General features: G+C 36.0%; 1 protein-coding gene and 1 non-coding gene across 9 annotated transcripts in view; one reads left to right on the top strand and one right to left on the bottom strand.

The window, feature by feature from the left end:
- unc-103 overlaps positions 1-15,674 on the bottom strand; it is a gene marked incomplete at both ends in the record, with an annotated part of 31,894 nt that extends 16,220 nt beyond the window's left edge. For 2 of the 8 annotated variants that reach the window (NM_001420612.1, NM_001395354.1), the window contains one exon: positions 6,175-6,358. In NM_001420612.1, coding sequence (NP_001407487.1) covers positions 6,175-6,237 — 63 coding nt within the window. Of the gene's footprint in view, positions 1-2,195; positions 2,559-4,228; positions 4,466-6,174; positions 6,359-9,334; positions 9,596-15,665 lie in introns of those variants that run through there. The other 6 variants (NM_001420613.1, NM_001420614.1, NM_001306720.3 and 3 more) reach the window with 5 other exon arrangements.
- On the top strand, positions 9,428-9,575 carry C30D11.3. Its single transcript, NR_052226.1, has one exon. It is a non-coding gene; the product is annotated as an Unclassified non-coding RNA C30D11.3 (non-coding RNA).
- Positions 15,675-17,271: the final 1,597 nt, after the last annotated feature.

The following is a 17,271-nucleotide window of genomic DNA, read 5'->3' as shown; positions in this document are numbered from 1 at the left end:
AAATCAACGCTTCAATGTGTTGACATTGGCTCAGATGAGTGCCGATAATGTGTGTGTGTGTGTGTGTATGTGCGAGAGTGGACAATGAATGAAGCACAAGAGCCACACAAGAAAAAAGAAAAATTGAAGAAAGAAACAGAATGGACCAAAATGAGAAAAATCAAGAGGTGCAGATTTCCAGTGTAGAAACAACGTCATTTTGTTTGGAAAACGTTTTTTTCACAAAGGCCAAAATGACAACGCTTTAGGCTTATCGATATCTAATTTAAATCGGACCTGTACGCGATTTGTCTACCGTGACGCTTGGGCGCAGTTTTCTCAAAAAACACGCACTCCAACGTTTGAAAAATCTAATGACTGCGAATACAAACAATCTAAATTTTTTTCGAGAAAATAATTTTTCCCCTAAAACTCACCCAAGCCGGGTTATGTTCGCTGCTTGGTAGAGCCGTTTAAATCTAAATTTTATAAGAAATGCCACTCCGAAACACCCCTAGAATAGTTTCAAAATGGTCTTCAAAGCCTACAAATTCTGCAAGCTTGTATCTCCACTAGTTTTGCTGCTATCAAAAACGTATAAACTAACAGAATAATCACCGCTATGTCTTCTTTATATCTATAATTGAAATTTTTTTGATATTAGCCAAAACAAAAAAAGTTATAAGGTTTTGAAGTAGGTGTTCTGAGGCACATAATACTACACACAAAACAATTTTTTGCAAATTATCTTGTGACTGACCACCACATCGTCTTCAACTAAATATAGGCACACAAAATACTAACAAAACATTAATTTCAAGAAGAGATGCCAGAATGAAGAAGAAGAAGAGAAATGGAAATACTTACAATTAGTAGCGGAGAAGGGATAACATTATGAACGGGGGACGGAAAACGGCAAGTGGTAATAAAAATGAAAAATATGACAAACTTTTTCTTTTTGACTAAACAACTTTTTGAAATCCTTCAAAGAGTTCTCATCAATTATTCGGCACTCCAAGAAAGAAAGGGAAAAAGTTGAAGCTAATTGGATTGCAGCATGACGTGATTCTGATCCATTGAGTTAGAAAAAGGCGGCTATGTCATGAGTAGACATCATCATGGGACGATAGTTCACAGCTTTTAATAAGGAAAAAGCTTGTAAGGTATTGGAAGTTTTATAGTGATAAAGTAGAAGCTCCAGAGATTCAAGAACATGTGTTTTAAGTCAAAATATTGAGCAATAGGCACAAGAAATTATTCCGAATAAATTCAAGAAATACACTTATTTATTCAAAGGTGTTTAATTTGGGTATAGATGGAGTAGCGATAAGGTACTTTTGGTAGAAGTTCTACAATTGTAGATGTATACAAATTAGTAGTAGTAGTATTAGTAGTACAAATTAGTAGTTATATAGAGGTATCAGCGGTATTAATAATATTTTTGCAACTGATAATATTTCAAGAAAAGTAAAACTAAAGGCAATTCAATTGCAATGCGCCGATCAAATAGATATAACACTGTTTTGAGTGCACCAATAATAAAAAATTAATCTCAGTTGGTTGAAAACTTCCTGTAGAACCCTTTTGATGTACAAAATATTTTTCAAATTTTCGATTTGTATCAAAAAGAGAAATTTGCAATTACCGTACAGTCCTCTACTAGATGTGAACCTGCACTGATCTACTTGGACGCAATATATCTAGGTTGCCTTAACCTTGGTCAAAAATATTAAGCATCCAAAATATATAGCAATACAAAATTTTTAATAAAATTATAAAGAACCAAGAACTGCCGAAGTTGAGAAGAGGGCGCAATTACGGTAATTTGTTAGATAAATTTTTCTGGGCGGTGTCACATCCCACACGGAGTCTAGAAAGTGTAATTTGATATGAAAAGAAAATTAACAAAATTTACAGTTTTACGAAAATCGTAATATACAAAAATTACCCTACAAAAAGTTATCAACTTTTCGAAAAGTCTGATTTTCATAATTATGTTTTCAAAAATCTCAAAAACCAACAGTCTTTTTCTCCCGATTCCCATCCATATTTCTCCGGCGCTTTTCCTTTTTTTGGGCAAATCGGGCAGTTCCCTTCTCCAACCATCTGTCGCGCCCCTCATTTGAATCTCCCCCTTATAGGCGAGCGAAAGAGTGTGAATTGACTTTTTATCCCACACACAAATTATAGGGCTGGAGAATACGTCAATAACCTACCTTTTGGGCACCGCGAACACACACACACACAAAAGTTCCACTTACATGAGCAATATCTGCCACCGGCTTCTTCTTCACAGCTTCCTTGATCTGGAGATTGTGCTCACTGGAATTCGATCCCGATCTTGCCACTAGTGGACGTTGCGATGAAACTGTGATCTCGGAAAATGGTGATGGAGCCATCGAGATTTCTTGATTTATCGATAGAGTTGATCGAGAGAGATTGCCGTTTCCGAATAAGAGGGATGGAAAACCATCGGGTCTTTCTGGAACCGGTGGAAGAAGGTAGCTTCTTCTCATTGCCACCTCTACCTCTTCATCGTCACCAGAGGAGAGGTCAATCATGGGAACTGATGAGTCCATTGTGTGGTATGGTGGGAAAAATAATAAAAATAGCAAAATATATGGGAAACAAAACTCTCTCTCTCACCTCACCAGCACCTTTGTATTTTGAAACCAAGATGGAAACGAAGAGGGGTGGAGTGAGGCGCCCCTCCTGAAGACTCATTTTGTGCTTTGTTTGACAGAGACGCAGATGGATATAGGCCATGAAAAGAGCACCTTCTGTTCTTCTCGGTTGCTAAGGGTGGGGGCTCTTCTCTCTAGAGAAGCAGCAACGAGAACGACAGCATTTTTTTCTTCAATTTTCAGACAAACCCCCGAAAAATGCTTTTCAATGAAGGTGTGATGATGAGCTTTTCCTATTCATAATATTTATTATTTTTTCGAGGTAAGCTTGGTTTTTTTGTGAAAAAATTAGGAAGTTTCGCTCAATAGTACTCTCTCCGTATTTTATTGTAACGAATTAAAATGGAGTTTAATGTTCTATTGTACGTTTCTATTCAACAGTAAAACATTTTCAAAAGGGTACACTCGCTTCCAGTACAGTAATCCTCCCGTGACCTTACAGTGATTCCGATAGTACTGTAAACAATGCACTTAGAATTAAGTTGGGAGACGCCGACGACATAAGATATACGACTGGGAAAGTTTCAACACGGACCTCGATCGATGTCGGCTGCACATATAAATTCCCCCTTTTATTTTGCTCTTCGGATCAAAGGTTAAAATTTACAGGAAGTCTTTTCAATGGTAGGAGCCAATTTTTATTTATTTTCACACCACAGATCCGATAAAGCCAATCACGTTCTCGAAGGATTCATACACCCCAGTTCTAATTTTTCTACACCTTGATCCAAAAGAACCACCCTCTGCAGCTACCGTACCACCCATTCGAACCCGATGATCTTCTTTGTTTGGACCAGGTCAATGCGTCAGAAGACCTACAGTAGACACTTCTACACATCACGTGAAACACCCTTCTCCCCATTGATCACCACGGGTAACGTGTCATCCCCGCGTCTGACGGAATACGGAATCTCTTTCGCAAGAAGAAAACAATAGACTAGTGGCAGTTTTAACGGGTTGCCATATACATTATATATGTGTACAAATGACTGCAAAAAACATCAGCACGGGAGTTGCAAAACAATAGGAGTGTTTAAGTTTAAGAAGTATTCAGGGGGAGTTTTTGAAAGGAAGATGCACTTTTGCTCTTTTTCAGAAAATATTGTGACATTTAATAAAAGATACTCAAATGATAGGAATCTAGAAACGTTGAAGATGAGATTTGCAGATTTTCTTTAGAAAAAAACATAATTTTTGCAACTATGAGATAGACTTTAAACTATTTTTAAAAGTAGATCAACTTTGTAAATACCTAAAAATCAAAAAAAAATCCAAGTAGGTACAAAAATACCTGCCTTCATGGAGACCTACGCCTACGTCGTGCCTACAATCGAACCTTATGTCAATATCTTCAAGTTACCAATAAAATAGGCGTTAGGCAGGTAGATAGGTATGGCAAAAAACTTAGCGATGTTTGGTTTACGGCGCAGAACATGAAATAGTCCACTTCAAATTTTGAATTTCTTAAGATAGGCTTCTCACGTAATTATTGAGTTTAAAGTTTTCATTGTAAATTATCAATTCAAGATTCAATTCCCACAACGAATAAAAAATTAAAAACTCACAGCGAGCGCATGTGGGCTCAGAATATTATGATGTTGCTTTGAATGACACCTCAATGCTGGCTGTGATAATGAAGAATGTTTCCTGGCAGAGGTCGTGGTGCCGTGATTATCCAACACCTCTGGCATAAACTTTACAGAACATGAGGATGGTGAGACGGCTTTGGCGTCGGCGGTAAGTTTCCGATGCCTCGTCAAATCGAGACTGTAGTTCCGGACCGACGGTCGTGTTCGGTCCATTCGAGGATTTGGTGATCAGTGAATCCAGAATTCTTGTGTAGAAGAGGATATACAAGAAGTAATGAATTGTTTAGGAAGGGGGCAGGAAGGAAAGAAAGAAGGTCCCAATGAGAGGAAAGAGAAGCGGCGACGCGGTGTGAGAAGAGTACGAGATTTAATTCAGATACTGCTCCTTCTTCTTCTTCTTCTTCTTCTTCTTCTCCTTCAACGCCTTCTTCTTCGTTTTCTTCTTGCTCAACACGGAGCACTTGGTCACTCTCTACTGCTGTCACCGCCTCTCTCTATGCTCCATGTGTTGTGCATATTGTTTGTCACTGTGTCAAAAAAAGGCGAGTAGAGTAACTTCTGATGTGTATATGTGTGTATGGCGGTTTTGCCCCAAAAAAATCAGCGAAATAGGGAGTGATATGTGTAGAAGAAAAGAGAAGCCAAACGGGCGCCACACTAGGTGATTTTCATGAATTTGTTACGAGCCAACGAGCTTGTCAAACCACAGCCAGCGCCAAGAAGAAGAGGAACGTGTTTTTTGGAAGTAGGAACTAGAGAAAAGTGGGTTTTTTGTTGGTTTTGGAGAGGGAGATGGGAGTAGAAAAGGGTACTCGAACACACTCTCTAATAAACAAATTTGTTTGGAAAAAAGGAATGTCGTGGTGGGAAGGGATGGGGGGGGGGGGGGGGACAATAGGGAGCGATGGAGCACTTAAAGAATCTTGAAAAGGAAGAAAAAAGTCTGAGAAGAAGTTTGAAGGAATTTCAGAAGATTCTAGGTAGAGATTTGATGATGGAGCTATAATTGAGCTGTAGCTGAACAGTTGAGAATGTCATGGGCATAGACAAAGTCGCTTTTTTTAAAGAATTTTGAGAACATTTACCGAAATGACTTTTTAAAGGCTGCCAACTTAAAATGACAACACTTTTTGCTCATTTTACGCAAATTTTCCTGCCGTGGTGAAAAATATAGTTTTAGGTGGAGTAGATCGTTTTTTAAAAATAAATTCAAAGTTAACAAAATGACCCACAAATACCATATTTCCCATTGAGACTTCTTAACAACAAAAAAAAATGAAAACACTCACATGGGAAATTCGGTATTTTTCGACAGTTTTGAGTATTTTAAAGTAATAAAAGTACTACTTTAGCTCTAAGTAAATTACTCTAAAATAAATACAGGAAACGAATAAATGCCGGAATTATTTTGTTTTTAATGCGAGCAAAAAGAAATTTCAACTTAATTTTTACTAGCTAATTGTGGAGGCCAGCAGAGAGGCGGACTGATTTTTCCAACATGGATTTTCAGAATCTGCCATGTAGGTCAACAGAGTTCGGACTCACGATGGCCTAACTCTTTCAAGGTCACCAGAGAGGAAGAGTGGCCTAAATTTAAAATTAGGGGATCTACATACATTTTGCAACGTTTTCAATAATTTTAAAATAAATTGCTTCTGCAACACGGAACCCAACATTTGTAGTAATGCACACCCGAGTAAACACGTATTTGCAAGAAGCTTTTCAGATCGGATTTCCATAATAGTGTACAATTTCAAGTTTTAGCAGTTTTTAGGCCAACTTGGAAATTCAATTTAACACAGTTTAACACAGTTACTTTTGAAATGACGTTTTAAAATTTAGCAGTACCTTCCAATTTTCAAGACAAACCAAACCCTTTCAGAGCACAATTTTTTAAACCTTAATTTCACAATTATTCATACCTGTATATACCCATTGGAGATGATAAGTTGAGTTAATTTCCGTTTCGAACGGGTTCGAACCATCTCTATTTGAAAGTGCTACAACACCGGTGACGATACTTCCATCTGTGCGTGTGTATTTTTTTTTGAAATTTATGTGGTTGTTGCGAATTCGGAAAACAAGAGAAATGGAAAATGGAAACATGGAAATTTAGATTTAGATTTCAGATAAGCCGAGGGAAGAGAGCAGGAAGCTCTTTTTGCAACAGAATTTAAAAATTGGATAAAAGAAAATAGGGACATCGCCAAAAAAATCGAATCATAAGCCTAAGCCTAAACCTCAGCCAAAACCAAAGGCTCTGCCTAAGCCTACGCCTAAAAATAGGCCTAACTTAAGCCTAATTGATGAATTGTATTGGCGACGAGGTTAACTTTTCAATAGTTTATAGACAAAAGGCGCAAAAATTCAAATGAAAGAGCAACTTCTAGAGGACAATAATTAGAGTGAGGATACTAGTGTACCCAAATACATGACGTGGCAGATAAAAAATTGTAGAAGGCATCGAGAGGTGCCACGTTGTGAAAAGGAATTTGTGATTAGGAAAAGGTTGTCTTTTTTGCTTTTTTCTCCAGTGAAGACAAAAAGGAAAGAAGCGTAAAGCTTTGTAACACATTGAAAACAAAAAAGAGTTTGTGCTCTTTTGACTCTCACTCTCCACACACACAAATTACCGTCAAGGGGCAAAAGAGAGCAGGAAAAAAAGGTTCTGCATTCACACATCTAATTTGATTTGAAATCATTGGTAAAAAGAGTGTTGGAGATTGAGAGACGCAGAGAAGAAATTTTGAACGCTGCCCGCATTGATCAACAATGTGGTAACGTACCTTTTAAACTAAAAGTTAAACATGGTGCTTCGAATTTTCATTTATTAATTTCCAAAGATTTTTCAATCAGTAAAACATTTATATTCCAAAAAGGGTGAAGGTGCTTACAATAAGCTTACAATTAGGCTTAGTCTTAGGTTTGGGCTTAGGCTTAGATTTTTTCTCGTTAGTTTTTTTGCAAACTAGAAAAATTAGAATAATCTAGAAAAAAATCTTCAAATCTGCTTTAATTTTGACCATGACGTCATTCTTGGTTCAACTTTTTGACGGTTTGGTAGAATTTCTATGTGGCCTCCAACAAATCTCGGCCACATTTTTTCACCGATCAGGTCTAAAAAGGCACCAACTTTAATTAGAATGAAAAATAAAAACGTCATAGATCTTCGGGTCGGGTCAAAAACGATGTGAACAAAGTTTTGATAGAAAACCCGAGAGTTACGAGAAAGAGAGATATGTGGCTCTTTTTTGCTCCGTGAGCATCAGGCCGCCGCTCCGAAATTTTAATTTCGAGCCTTTTGAGCTGCTCGCAAAGCAATCTCGTTTCGTGGCAAAACCGAATTTACAGCCAATTGTCCAAAATTTCATTTCTCCGGGGAGAGCATCAAAAGTGAACTTTTTGGGGGGATTTTGCGCGTAAAATATGACGTATCGGGTTTGGGTCTGGACTCTTTTCATTATGGTAAATGTGATCTACCGAGCAGATGAAAGAAAATTTGTAAAAAAATAACAGACTACAGACCAAAATGCACCATACTTTACGCGCAATTTTTTGTTTATTAGAAAAGGAGAAAGTCGTTGCTAGGTCTCCATAAAAAATATAAAAAATCCATATAAAAAAGGGAAAAAGGAAAAAGAAAATGATTGCCTATTAGGCATTTATAATATCTCTCGATTTCCTTTTGGAATTTTTTTTCATGGAATTGACAAGACCAGTTTCTATTCTTTTTTGCTGTGTTTTTTAATTCTTTGAGAACAAAAAAAGCCTTGAAAGTTTCATAAGCGAGAGTACTTAAGTGTATGAACTAACTGGAAAAAGATTGAAACAAAATGTTTTTGTTGGAGCCGACAAAAAAAAAAGAAAGAGAAACACATCATCATCATTATAAAATGAAAGAAGCGGATTCATTTGGCACAGACACACCCTATGGAATCCAAATATTTCTGTTTTTTTTTTGGCACAGAAACAGAGAAAAATTAGTAAGACTATAGAATAGAAAATAGTAGCTTAATTCTGACTATAATTTGAGATGCATTTTCAAAAAATTTAATTTTTTTACTATTTTTTTTTATTAAAAAAATGAATTCCAAAAACTTTCCAGCAATATTTTGAACAAAAAGGGAATAAAAATTTTGCAGAAAAAAATTTGGCGGGAATTCAAAATTTTCAGAATTTTTTTGGCGAGAGTACAAATTTTTCAGAAACGTTTCTTTGCAGAATTTCGATATTCGAATTCGAATTCGATATCTGCAAAATTTATTTTGGAACTAATTTTTTTTGAAGTTGAAATTTGGATTCTTGTTGAAACTTTTGAAAAAAAATTAATTTGAACTCGGCGCCGAAATTAAAATTTTTTGATCAATCAGTGGGTCTTGAAGCGAAAAAGAGCCGATTTGGCAATTTTCAGAAATCTACTTTTAGACGGAAATAGGTAATTTTTTTGCAAATTTTCTTTTGATCTAGCAATGTTTTTAGTCCACCTTTCTGAAAAACATCATCAATTCCAGAAAAAAAACTCCTTAAAAATCAATAAATGGCTCCAAGGCTGCTGCAGAAAACAAATTTATTGGCCGTGTTATATTCAGCGACAAGAAAAAGAAAAACATGGGCATTAACCCAAATTCTATTCATTTTTCAGTCTACATATATTGTACTCCAGTGGGATACTTGCCTTGTCTTGAAAATTGAAAGTTTTCCAATATTTTTGATTTTTTGAATAGCTTTTTTTCCAACAAAAAACTCACCTTTTTGATTTTTTAAACCCAAAACTTTTAATTTTACCCTAATCTTGAAATGACAAATATTTTTCATTGAACTTTAGTGGTAAAATACAGAAAAATATTTGATTGATTTGAAAATAATTTTTATTTTATTTTAAAAATATGAAAATATTCTCAAAATTTTTTTTAGCAATTGCCTACTTTTAAAAAATGTTTGAGCATTTTTTTCACATTTTCAAATTGAAACGAATGTTATTTTCAGATCAACCAAACATTTTGCAATATTTTTTTACATTAAATTCTAATAAAAAATATTGAGCCCTATTTCAACCCCTCAAAAAGTGAAAAAAAAACGAACCCCAAGAGCAGAAACATTGTTGTGTAGTCGACTTGTCCTTCTCGATGAATGTGATGCTCTTGGTCCACCGGCTCCAGGTGCCCCTTGTAATCCACCACTTCCACCTCCACCGGTTCCACTGACACCACCTCGATTCGTTGAACGAGAATGATGATGAGTTGGTGGGACAAGTGTGGCTGGTGGTGTGAATGTAAGTGACGGTGGAGCTCCACACGGTGAGCCTGGCTCCCCCGAATCACGTCCGAATACCGCCGTCTTCATGATTCGCCACGCATTTTTTGGCTTCGTCTTTTGGTCAAATTACTGTGGGGGAGATTGGATGTTAATGGGGTCTAAAATTTCGAGGTTACGGTAGGGTTACGGTAGAATTGGAAGAGAAATGAAGATGGTGTTAGGTTCCAAAGGAAATTAGAAGAAAACGTCTTAAATCTACACAATTTACACACACATTTACGCGCAAGTGTAATTTTGGACAGACCACACTAATTTTTTAGTAGGTTATGCATTTCTTCGCTGAAATTTCATAATTTTCGGTATTAAAAAAAAAAAATTGCAAAATTTCGATTTGAAATGACTGTTGTATTACACTTTCAACGAAATATTTGAAAAATTAAAAAAAAAGTTATAAGTGCGATCTGTCGACAAAGAAAGACTACTGTAGAGAAACAGTAACTTTCATAACTTGCGCGTATAATATGATGCGTTGGCTATTTTTCAATTGGAATTAAAATCTGGTTGTCCGTAAAAGATATGAAACAAAACAGGATAAATAATATTCCTAAAAGACAAAAAAAATGGGAGAAACGAGAGAACGCATCGAGTAGAAGAGAATTAGAGAAAACGCGTGTAAAATTAGAGTTCTTTGTGTCTGAAGATGAAGGGCTAGGTGAGCTGCCGGCGGCTATGGCAGGACGGGTTGCCACCAACAACCGACCCAATTTACATGTTTCGTCTCCAATAGATCAAGCATTTGATGCTCTTTTTTTTGGTTTGAAAATATATATTTTTCGACGAAAGCGGGAAAGCATTTTTGTTTTGCTTTCCTAAAAAAATTCCGTGGGAAAAATCTGGAAAGTGGTTCGACGGAATCTAATGAACACCGACCGACCAATCAGCGATGAGCGAAGGGCGTGGCCAGCCACACTGATTGGTCGGCGCAGGCATTCGCGCGCGAATTTGAAATTTGACTCAAAATTCGAAATTAATTTTTTCCTAATTTTTATATGAAAAGGCATTTTTTCTATCTTATTTTTTCTCTGCAAAATTCCAAAAAATGTAAAGAAATCTCCAGGAAAAAAATCTAAAATATGGAAGAAAAATTGATGGCCGATTTTTCTTTAAATTTTCGCGGGTTGTCGACTTTTGTAAACTAGGTTTTTCAACAAAAAAAAAATCAAAATTACAGTATGAGACTGCAACTAAATTTGAAATTTTTATATGTGGCGGGATATCGGATTTGCGTTCACAGCCTATTTTACGGCCTAGATTTCCAATTTTCTAGGCCACCAAGCAAACCTGTGGTTTACCCTATAGAAATTTAAAAATCGAAATTCAAAAACGCTAAAAAAAATTGTTGAGAACAAGCCGAATCTTGTTGATCCCTCTATGGAACGCGCCGAATTTTAATTCGAATTCGAATTCTTTCTTCGAAAAAAAAAGCTGAGTTGTCATCAATATTTACTAAGCTAATGTAACCGAGAAAATAGAGAGGGTTAGACGCAGAGAAAAATGAGTGAGCCCCGGAAATGGATAGAGATAGAAATCTAATAAAAACAGGAAAGAAACAGAAGCAAAAGGCAATCGGATTTGTCAATGTTTGACAACGAAACGAAGATTCCTCCATCTTCTTCTTCTTCTCATTTTCAACACGTCTTCTTTTTTTACTTTTCGGCTTCATGTCCCATGTCCCCCACCTCATCACACAGGGGCCGCCCCATCTTTTCCTTCTCATTTTCGAAAAAGTCTTCATTAGAAAAACGGAAAAACTAGGACGACCTCCGGCTTCCCGCCCCGTTGAAAATGAGTTTGGTGCTCTTCAGAAGCAGCAAAAGTGCGATGATGATGATGGGAGAAATTGAGAAAGAAATGGTTTTAAATACACAAAAAGAGCAACATTTTGTATGCACAACATGTTGTTGCATAAGCCGTTTTCATTTTTGACGATTGATTTGCTAGGAGCCACAAAAAGATTTCCGAAGTTGCGCGTAAGATGCAATCTTTTAAAAAATTAGCCATGGCTCGGCAAGTGGTACATCAGCACAATTATGCTTTACCGGACAAAGGGTTTAGCGCCTTCGAAGGTAAAATGGTTTTTTGTATCTGCCATTTGATTTAAAAAAAAAAGAACAACCCGTTTTTGAGAATAACGCCGCCAAACTTCAGGGTATACGGTAGACAAATTGCGTACAGGAACCCTAAAAACTTCAGATTCGCACGAAAATGGAGGTTTCGACCAATCAGCGGCGTCGGCCACGCCTCTCCTTCACCGCTGATTGATCGGCGCCCCCTGCTTACTGCTTTGAAGCTTTTACTCAAAAATTGACACATTTCAAAGTTAACATCCTGAACTGCTGCAGATCTCACTGAACTCATTGAGCAATACATTTTTCATGCAAAAAGAGCAAGGAACATGGCGCAGGTGCCCCCAAAAAATTGAAAATGAATGAAATCAGCGTCTATATGACAAATGACGACAACGAAAAATACGGGGGATTTTTCGAGACACTGGGGAGGTTGTGCGAGAAGGGCGGAACTGGGCGGTTTAGGTGATGGGTTACTAAACGGAAAACTGGGACTATGATGACAAACATGTCTAATTTTGGATTTTATAAAACTCTATGTATTCTTAGAATTGTTATAGTTATTTATAAAATTTTAGCGCCATGTACCAAACATGCGCGTAGAGTATGATGTATTGAGTCCGCAATTTCACTAATGCCGCATTTGATGCGCAAGTTCAAACGGGCTTCCCTCAAATTAAAAAAAAAACATTAATTTTTAGACCAACAAGTTTTCTCTCAAAACGATCCAAAACCTGGCTATGCTGTTTGGTAGAGCAAACTTGCCGAGCTGTGGGAATTTTGGGTGTCAAATACAATGTACATGACACGCCCATATTAAAATATTTCAAATTGAAGAATTCACAAAAAAAGTTGAATTTCTCAAACATTTTTACATTTTATTTTATGTGCAGACGACAGAACCGCGAAAATCTCAGAAAGAAAGAAAGAGGAGAAAAGTGTGGCAGATGTTTTATAGATTTTTTTTGTAATGAAAATGCCTTGATATTTACAACATAAACACTGATATAAAAAGAAATTAAAACTCCTAGAACTTTTTTATGACTTGAGGAATAGTTAATGTTTCTGTTACTAAAATAAATATCTCTAGAAATGAAGAAGAGGAAACTCGTCATTTACAACTTCCTGATTATCGCCCCGGTTTTCTTTTCCAGGGGAAAATGAGCTGGAAGAAAATCAAAAGCACTCCGGGTCGCTGGGTGCAAGGACAAAGTGGGATCACATTAGCTAGATTGGTTTTTCTAGAAAATTTGCGCGTAAGATATGATGCACTGGGTACGTGATTGTAAAGTCTCCACAGTTCCTAGATTTCCAAAAAACTTGGAAGAGTATAACAGAGAAGAGCACGGAGAGCACAAATAGAGCAATTAGTTGAGCACGGCTTGCTTGGCTGAACTCGATCCGGAGAAGGAGGGGACGGGACACACAAAACAGGGAGCGAATGTCTGTGTCAGTCTTCGCCCTCTTCCGAATTCTCTTCACTCTCTATCAACAGATCCATTCACGCAGAATAAGAGCAGAGAGAGAGAGAGAGGGAAAGAGGTCCGAAGAGCTGTCTATTCATTCAGAATATTTCAGCATTGAATGAGAGCGAAAAATATATTCCAAAGAATTGAAAGAATTTAGACGACAAACTAGGAAATAAAACTTTAAATCAAACTAGAAATTTTTTTCGCATAAACTTTTCCAATACAAAATCAAACTCCGGCGGCAAAATACAGTATCACATCTTATGCGCAAACTAGAATAGAAAACTAGACAATTTGAAAATAAAGTGAAAAAATCGAAACAAAAAAGGCAATTTTGTTGCTCACCCTTCTCCGTTTTTGTTTCTCAGAGCAAAAATTGAGCCCGCTGTGAAGTCACACGGGGGGAGAACACTAATTGGGCGAAGACGGCTTCTCTTTTTGAAACACACAAAAAAAGTTAATTATTGGAGGAAGAAGAACGAAACGGAGAAGCAAACAAAATGCAAGAAGAATAAAAAGAAAAGAAGAAAATGAAGCAAGGAACGGAGGATTCAGTTGAGGTGAAACAATTTGATTAAGCTTCCCAGCTTTAGTTCTCTAGGTAAACAAAAACACAAATGTTCTTTTGGTTTATTATTCTTTTATTCAAGACAAGCTGGTTAACGAGAAATTTCTTTAGTTACTGTAGGGGTTCTGGTATCTCGTGAACACCTCCGTAGAGATTTATTTTAATAAAAACATGTACAGATTGCGACAGAAAAACGCATTTTAGTCAATTATCCTGGTCCGTCTGTCTTTACTAACAACTCAAAGTCCTTCAGAATACTCATCTGCGTCTCTGATGACCTCCTTCGCACACAAAACAAAATGCTAAAAATATACAGCTCCTTTTTTGAAAGGAACTTCTTCAAAACTTGAGAAAATGGTGGAAGAACAACTAGAGAGAAACCAATTAGCTCGAGAGAAAGAGAAAGAGGACGTGTCAATTTTTGACGACGTCTTCTGGAGAAGAAGATGATGATGATCTTCAGACGACGTGTCGACGACGAAGAAGAAGAAGAAGACAAGTTCTTTCTATTATGAATATGGATATTTCTATGTATGTGGATGTAGATGTGTTTGAGCACACGACAAAAAGGAAATTGGAGAAGTGTCGAAGAGAAGTCGAGAGTGTACGTGTATGTGTATGTGTGTGCCCCATAAAGCAATGACAAGAACAAAAAGAGAGTGAGAGCAAAGGTGTTAAATGAGAGCTCTGCAGATTTGCAGGATATCTCGTCAATTTTGCAATCAGTTTTTAGACCCTGGGGCAATTAGGGTAGTGGGATCTGCTCAATTCATTGTTTGTGACGGGAGAACCCGCAGGTGTCGGGCGCCCCGGTATAGTCGGTATTGTCGAAAACTTGCTAAAGTTTTTTCAGTTCTGTAATTTCGGAATTGTCCTGAAAAAACTTTTTGATAATGTACGGTTTGATGTGAGAGGGTCTCATGAAAAAATACCATATGTTTGCAAAAAATTCCGAAATGTGATTTCAGCAAAAACATGAATTTAACAGTTATCTAAAATTTTGAAAACATCTTTGTCAAGTTGCCGAAATTTCTTGAGCAACTTCTGCAACTGCCGCATTTCTAAAACTGTCTATATTCATTCAGGATTACTGTAGCGATAAAGTGCGGGTTACTGTAGAGAATTGAAGAAGTGATATAGGTGCACTGTATGATTTTTTTATTTTTCAGTAAACTCTATGGTTTGGAGTAGGCGATTATGAAAACGAGTTTACTGTGGTGTGGGACAGTAGGATTACCTCTGGGGTTACTGTAGGTTAATGTTGGGTTACTGTAGGGTATGACGGAAATGAGAAAGAAGTTGCCGTAGAATTAAAGTTCAGGAGTTTTATGCAAGATTTTGAGAGTGGTTGGGAGGACATGATTACTGTACCGAAACTGTGATAGTAGTACTTTAACAAAGTTTTAAAAAAGTGTAGGAATTTTTTAGGTCTCCTTGGATGCATTTCCATATGGTAGTAACAATTTAAGAAATTAAGAAACTAAATAAATTACGCCAAACTTGAGTAATAGAGTGATACAATTTAAATCAAAATAGGCACTTGGCCCCTCCCGGAGCCAACTTTGTCGTCGTCCGCCGGAAGAACGGAAGAACACAAAAAAGAGCACAGAAGAGAGTAAAACTGACGTTTTTTAGAAGGAAAACTGAAAGAGAGACTGGACCAAAACACTTGAGAGAATAGTTTTCTCTATTCGGTTGAGACCCTTCCCTCTTGCAAGTTGAATTGCAAATCAGCTCACTTAGTGACACTATAATGGGAATTCTAGCAATCAGGGAGCTTATGGTGTTTTTAGTTGCTGATTTTTTAGAAACAATTAATTTGTATTTTACTTCACAAATATTTTGCACTTACCAGAAGACCGCTATATTTTCAAAAATTTTGTTTCATAAACTTTGAATATTTAAATAACTTACCGTTAATTTTTGGAAGGGAAAACAAACTTTTTTTTACATAAAAATAAATTTCCACCCGAAAAATTACAAAAAAAGCGTACCGCACGCATGGTGTCCTATTCTCGATTCCTTTGACAATTTTTCCTCCTTCTTTTTGCTTTTCGACGTCCTCTGCTTGCTCAAAAAATTAATCGACGTCTTCAAATGATAATAGGAGAACGGAATGATGATTCTCTAGATGTTGCGTCCTCCGTCGATGTCATGCATCTGGAAATTTCAAAAAATTAAGTTATGTGTTCGTTAATAACTGGGTAATATGAAAATTTGAGATTCGAAGTATGAAAAATAAAATTCAGGATTTTAAATTGGATTTTAAAAAAGAGATGAACGACAATAAATTAGACATAACGCATATTTTCTGTTACATTTTAATTTGCATCTCAACTTCAGAACCTGATAAACTACGAAAATGTCATATATTTTTTGAAATTAATAAAAAATAATCTCAAAAAAACAGTCTCCCTGAGATATTCTATTTGCAATTGTGAATTCTTCGGTTTTTCACATTTTTTTGAAACATTCGGTTTATCAGAAATTTTTAAGTTAGTCAAATTAATTTATTTTATATTACAATACACTTGCAGTAAATTAACATAAATTTTTCTTAAAACGTGCTAGATTTGTTCTGAAAAACCATAAAGAGTTTGAAAATATTCAGAATTTCAAAAATCTTGATATAATTTAAAATTTGTTAAAAAACTTTACCCACAGATTTTGTTTAATTGCATCGAAAAAAGTTTGTTTTTTGGTTTTTTGCATGTTTTTTTAAAAATAATTCTGTATTTAACTACTTATTGATATATTTGAAAAGAAGCGAGAATGCAACTCTCATAAATTTTTTGTTAAAAATGCTGTTTGTTAAGTATGATGGTAAATCTACAAAAATTGTGCATATTTATTTTGCAAAATTTGTTTATTTCCATGCGAAAAAGTATAAATGTTGAGATGGAACAAAAAGGACCAGACAAGATAATTTGTGGAAGTGAGAATAGGGGACAAAGAAAAAATAAACAAATATAAGTTGAAGATACAAAATGTGAAAAGCAAAATGAAAAAAAGAAGAAAAGCTGGAGGATGATGAAAGGAGGGAGCACAGGAAGAATGAGACTAATTTGGATTCTGAAAGAAAAAAGTAAGATATTGAATGAAATGATGAATTCAACGAATTCTGAATCTGTTGGGTTTTCAGATTTTTCTATTTTCAAAGGGGAAAATTTAAATTTGATAAATTTTCAAAAATGGTCAGCATTTTTAAAAGATTTTAAAATAAAATTTGAAATTTCGCCTGAACTGCCAAAAAGTAAGAATAGAGGCTGCAAATCAAATTTAAGCTGTTGCCAGAAAATTAATATGGCATGCCATACTTATAGAAGATATGCACAGCTTTCTATAAACTTTGAGAAAACCAAAATTTCCTAGACCTAAAGTTTTCAAACTTCTCCACAATTGTTGAATAATTATATTCTTGCGTAAAATCAAAAAAAGATACAAAAAGATGGAATCCGTCTCACATTGTTGTATCTATCATTTGATCCGTGATTATTCATCAAAATGGCGAGAGAGTACATCTAAAGCGAGAGACGCAGACGTTGTAACAAAAACAGTTGGCTCATTCGAAGATGAAAGAAAAAGAGCTCCGTGTTTCCC

This window comes from Caenorhabditis elegans, chromosome III (genome assembly GCF_000002985.6).
Source record: "Caenorhabditis elegans chromosome III".
Classification (NCBI taxonomy): Eukaryota; Metazoa; Nematoda; class Chromadorea; order Rhabditida; family Rhabditidae; genus Caenorhabditis; species Caenorhabditis elegans.
This window is presented reverse-complemented; position numbering and strand designations above follow the sequence as displayed.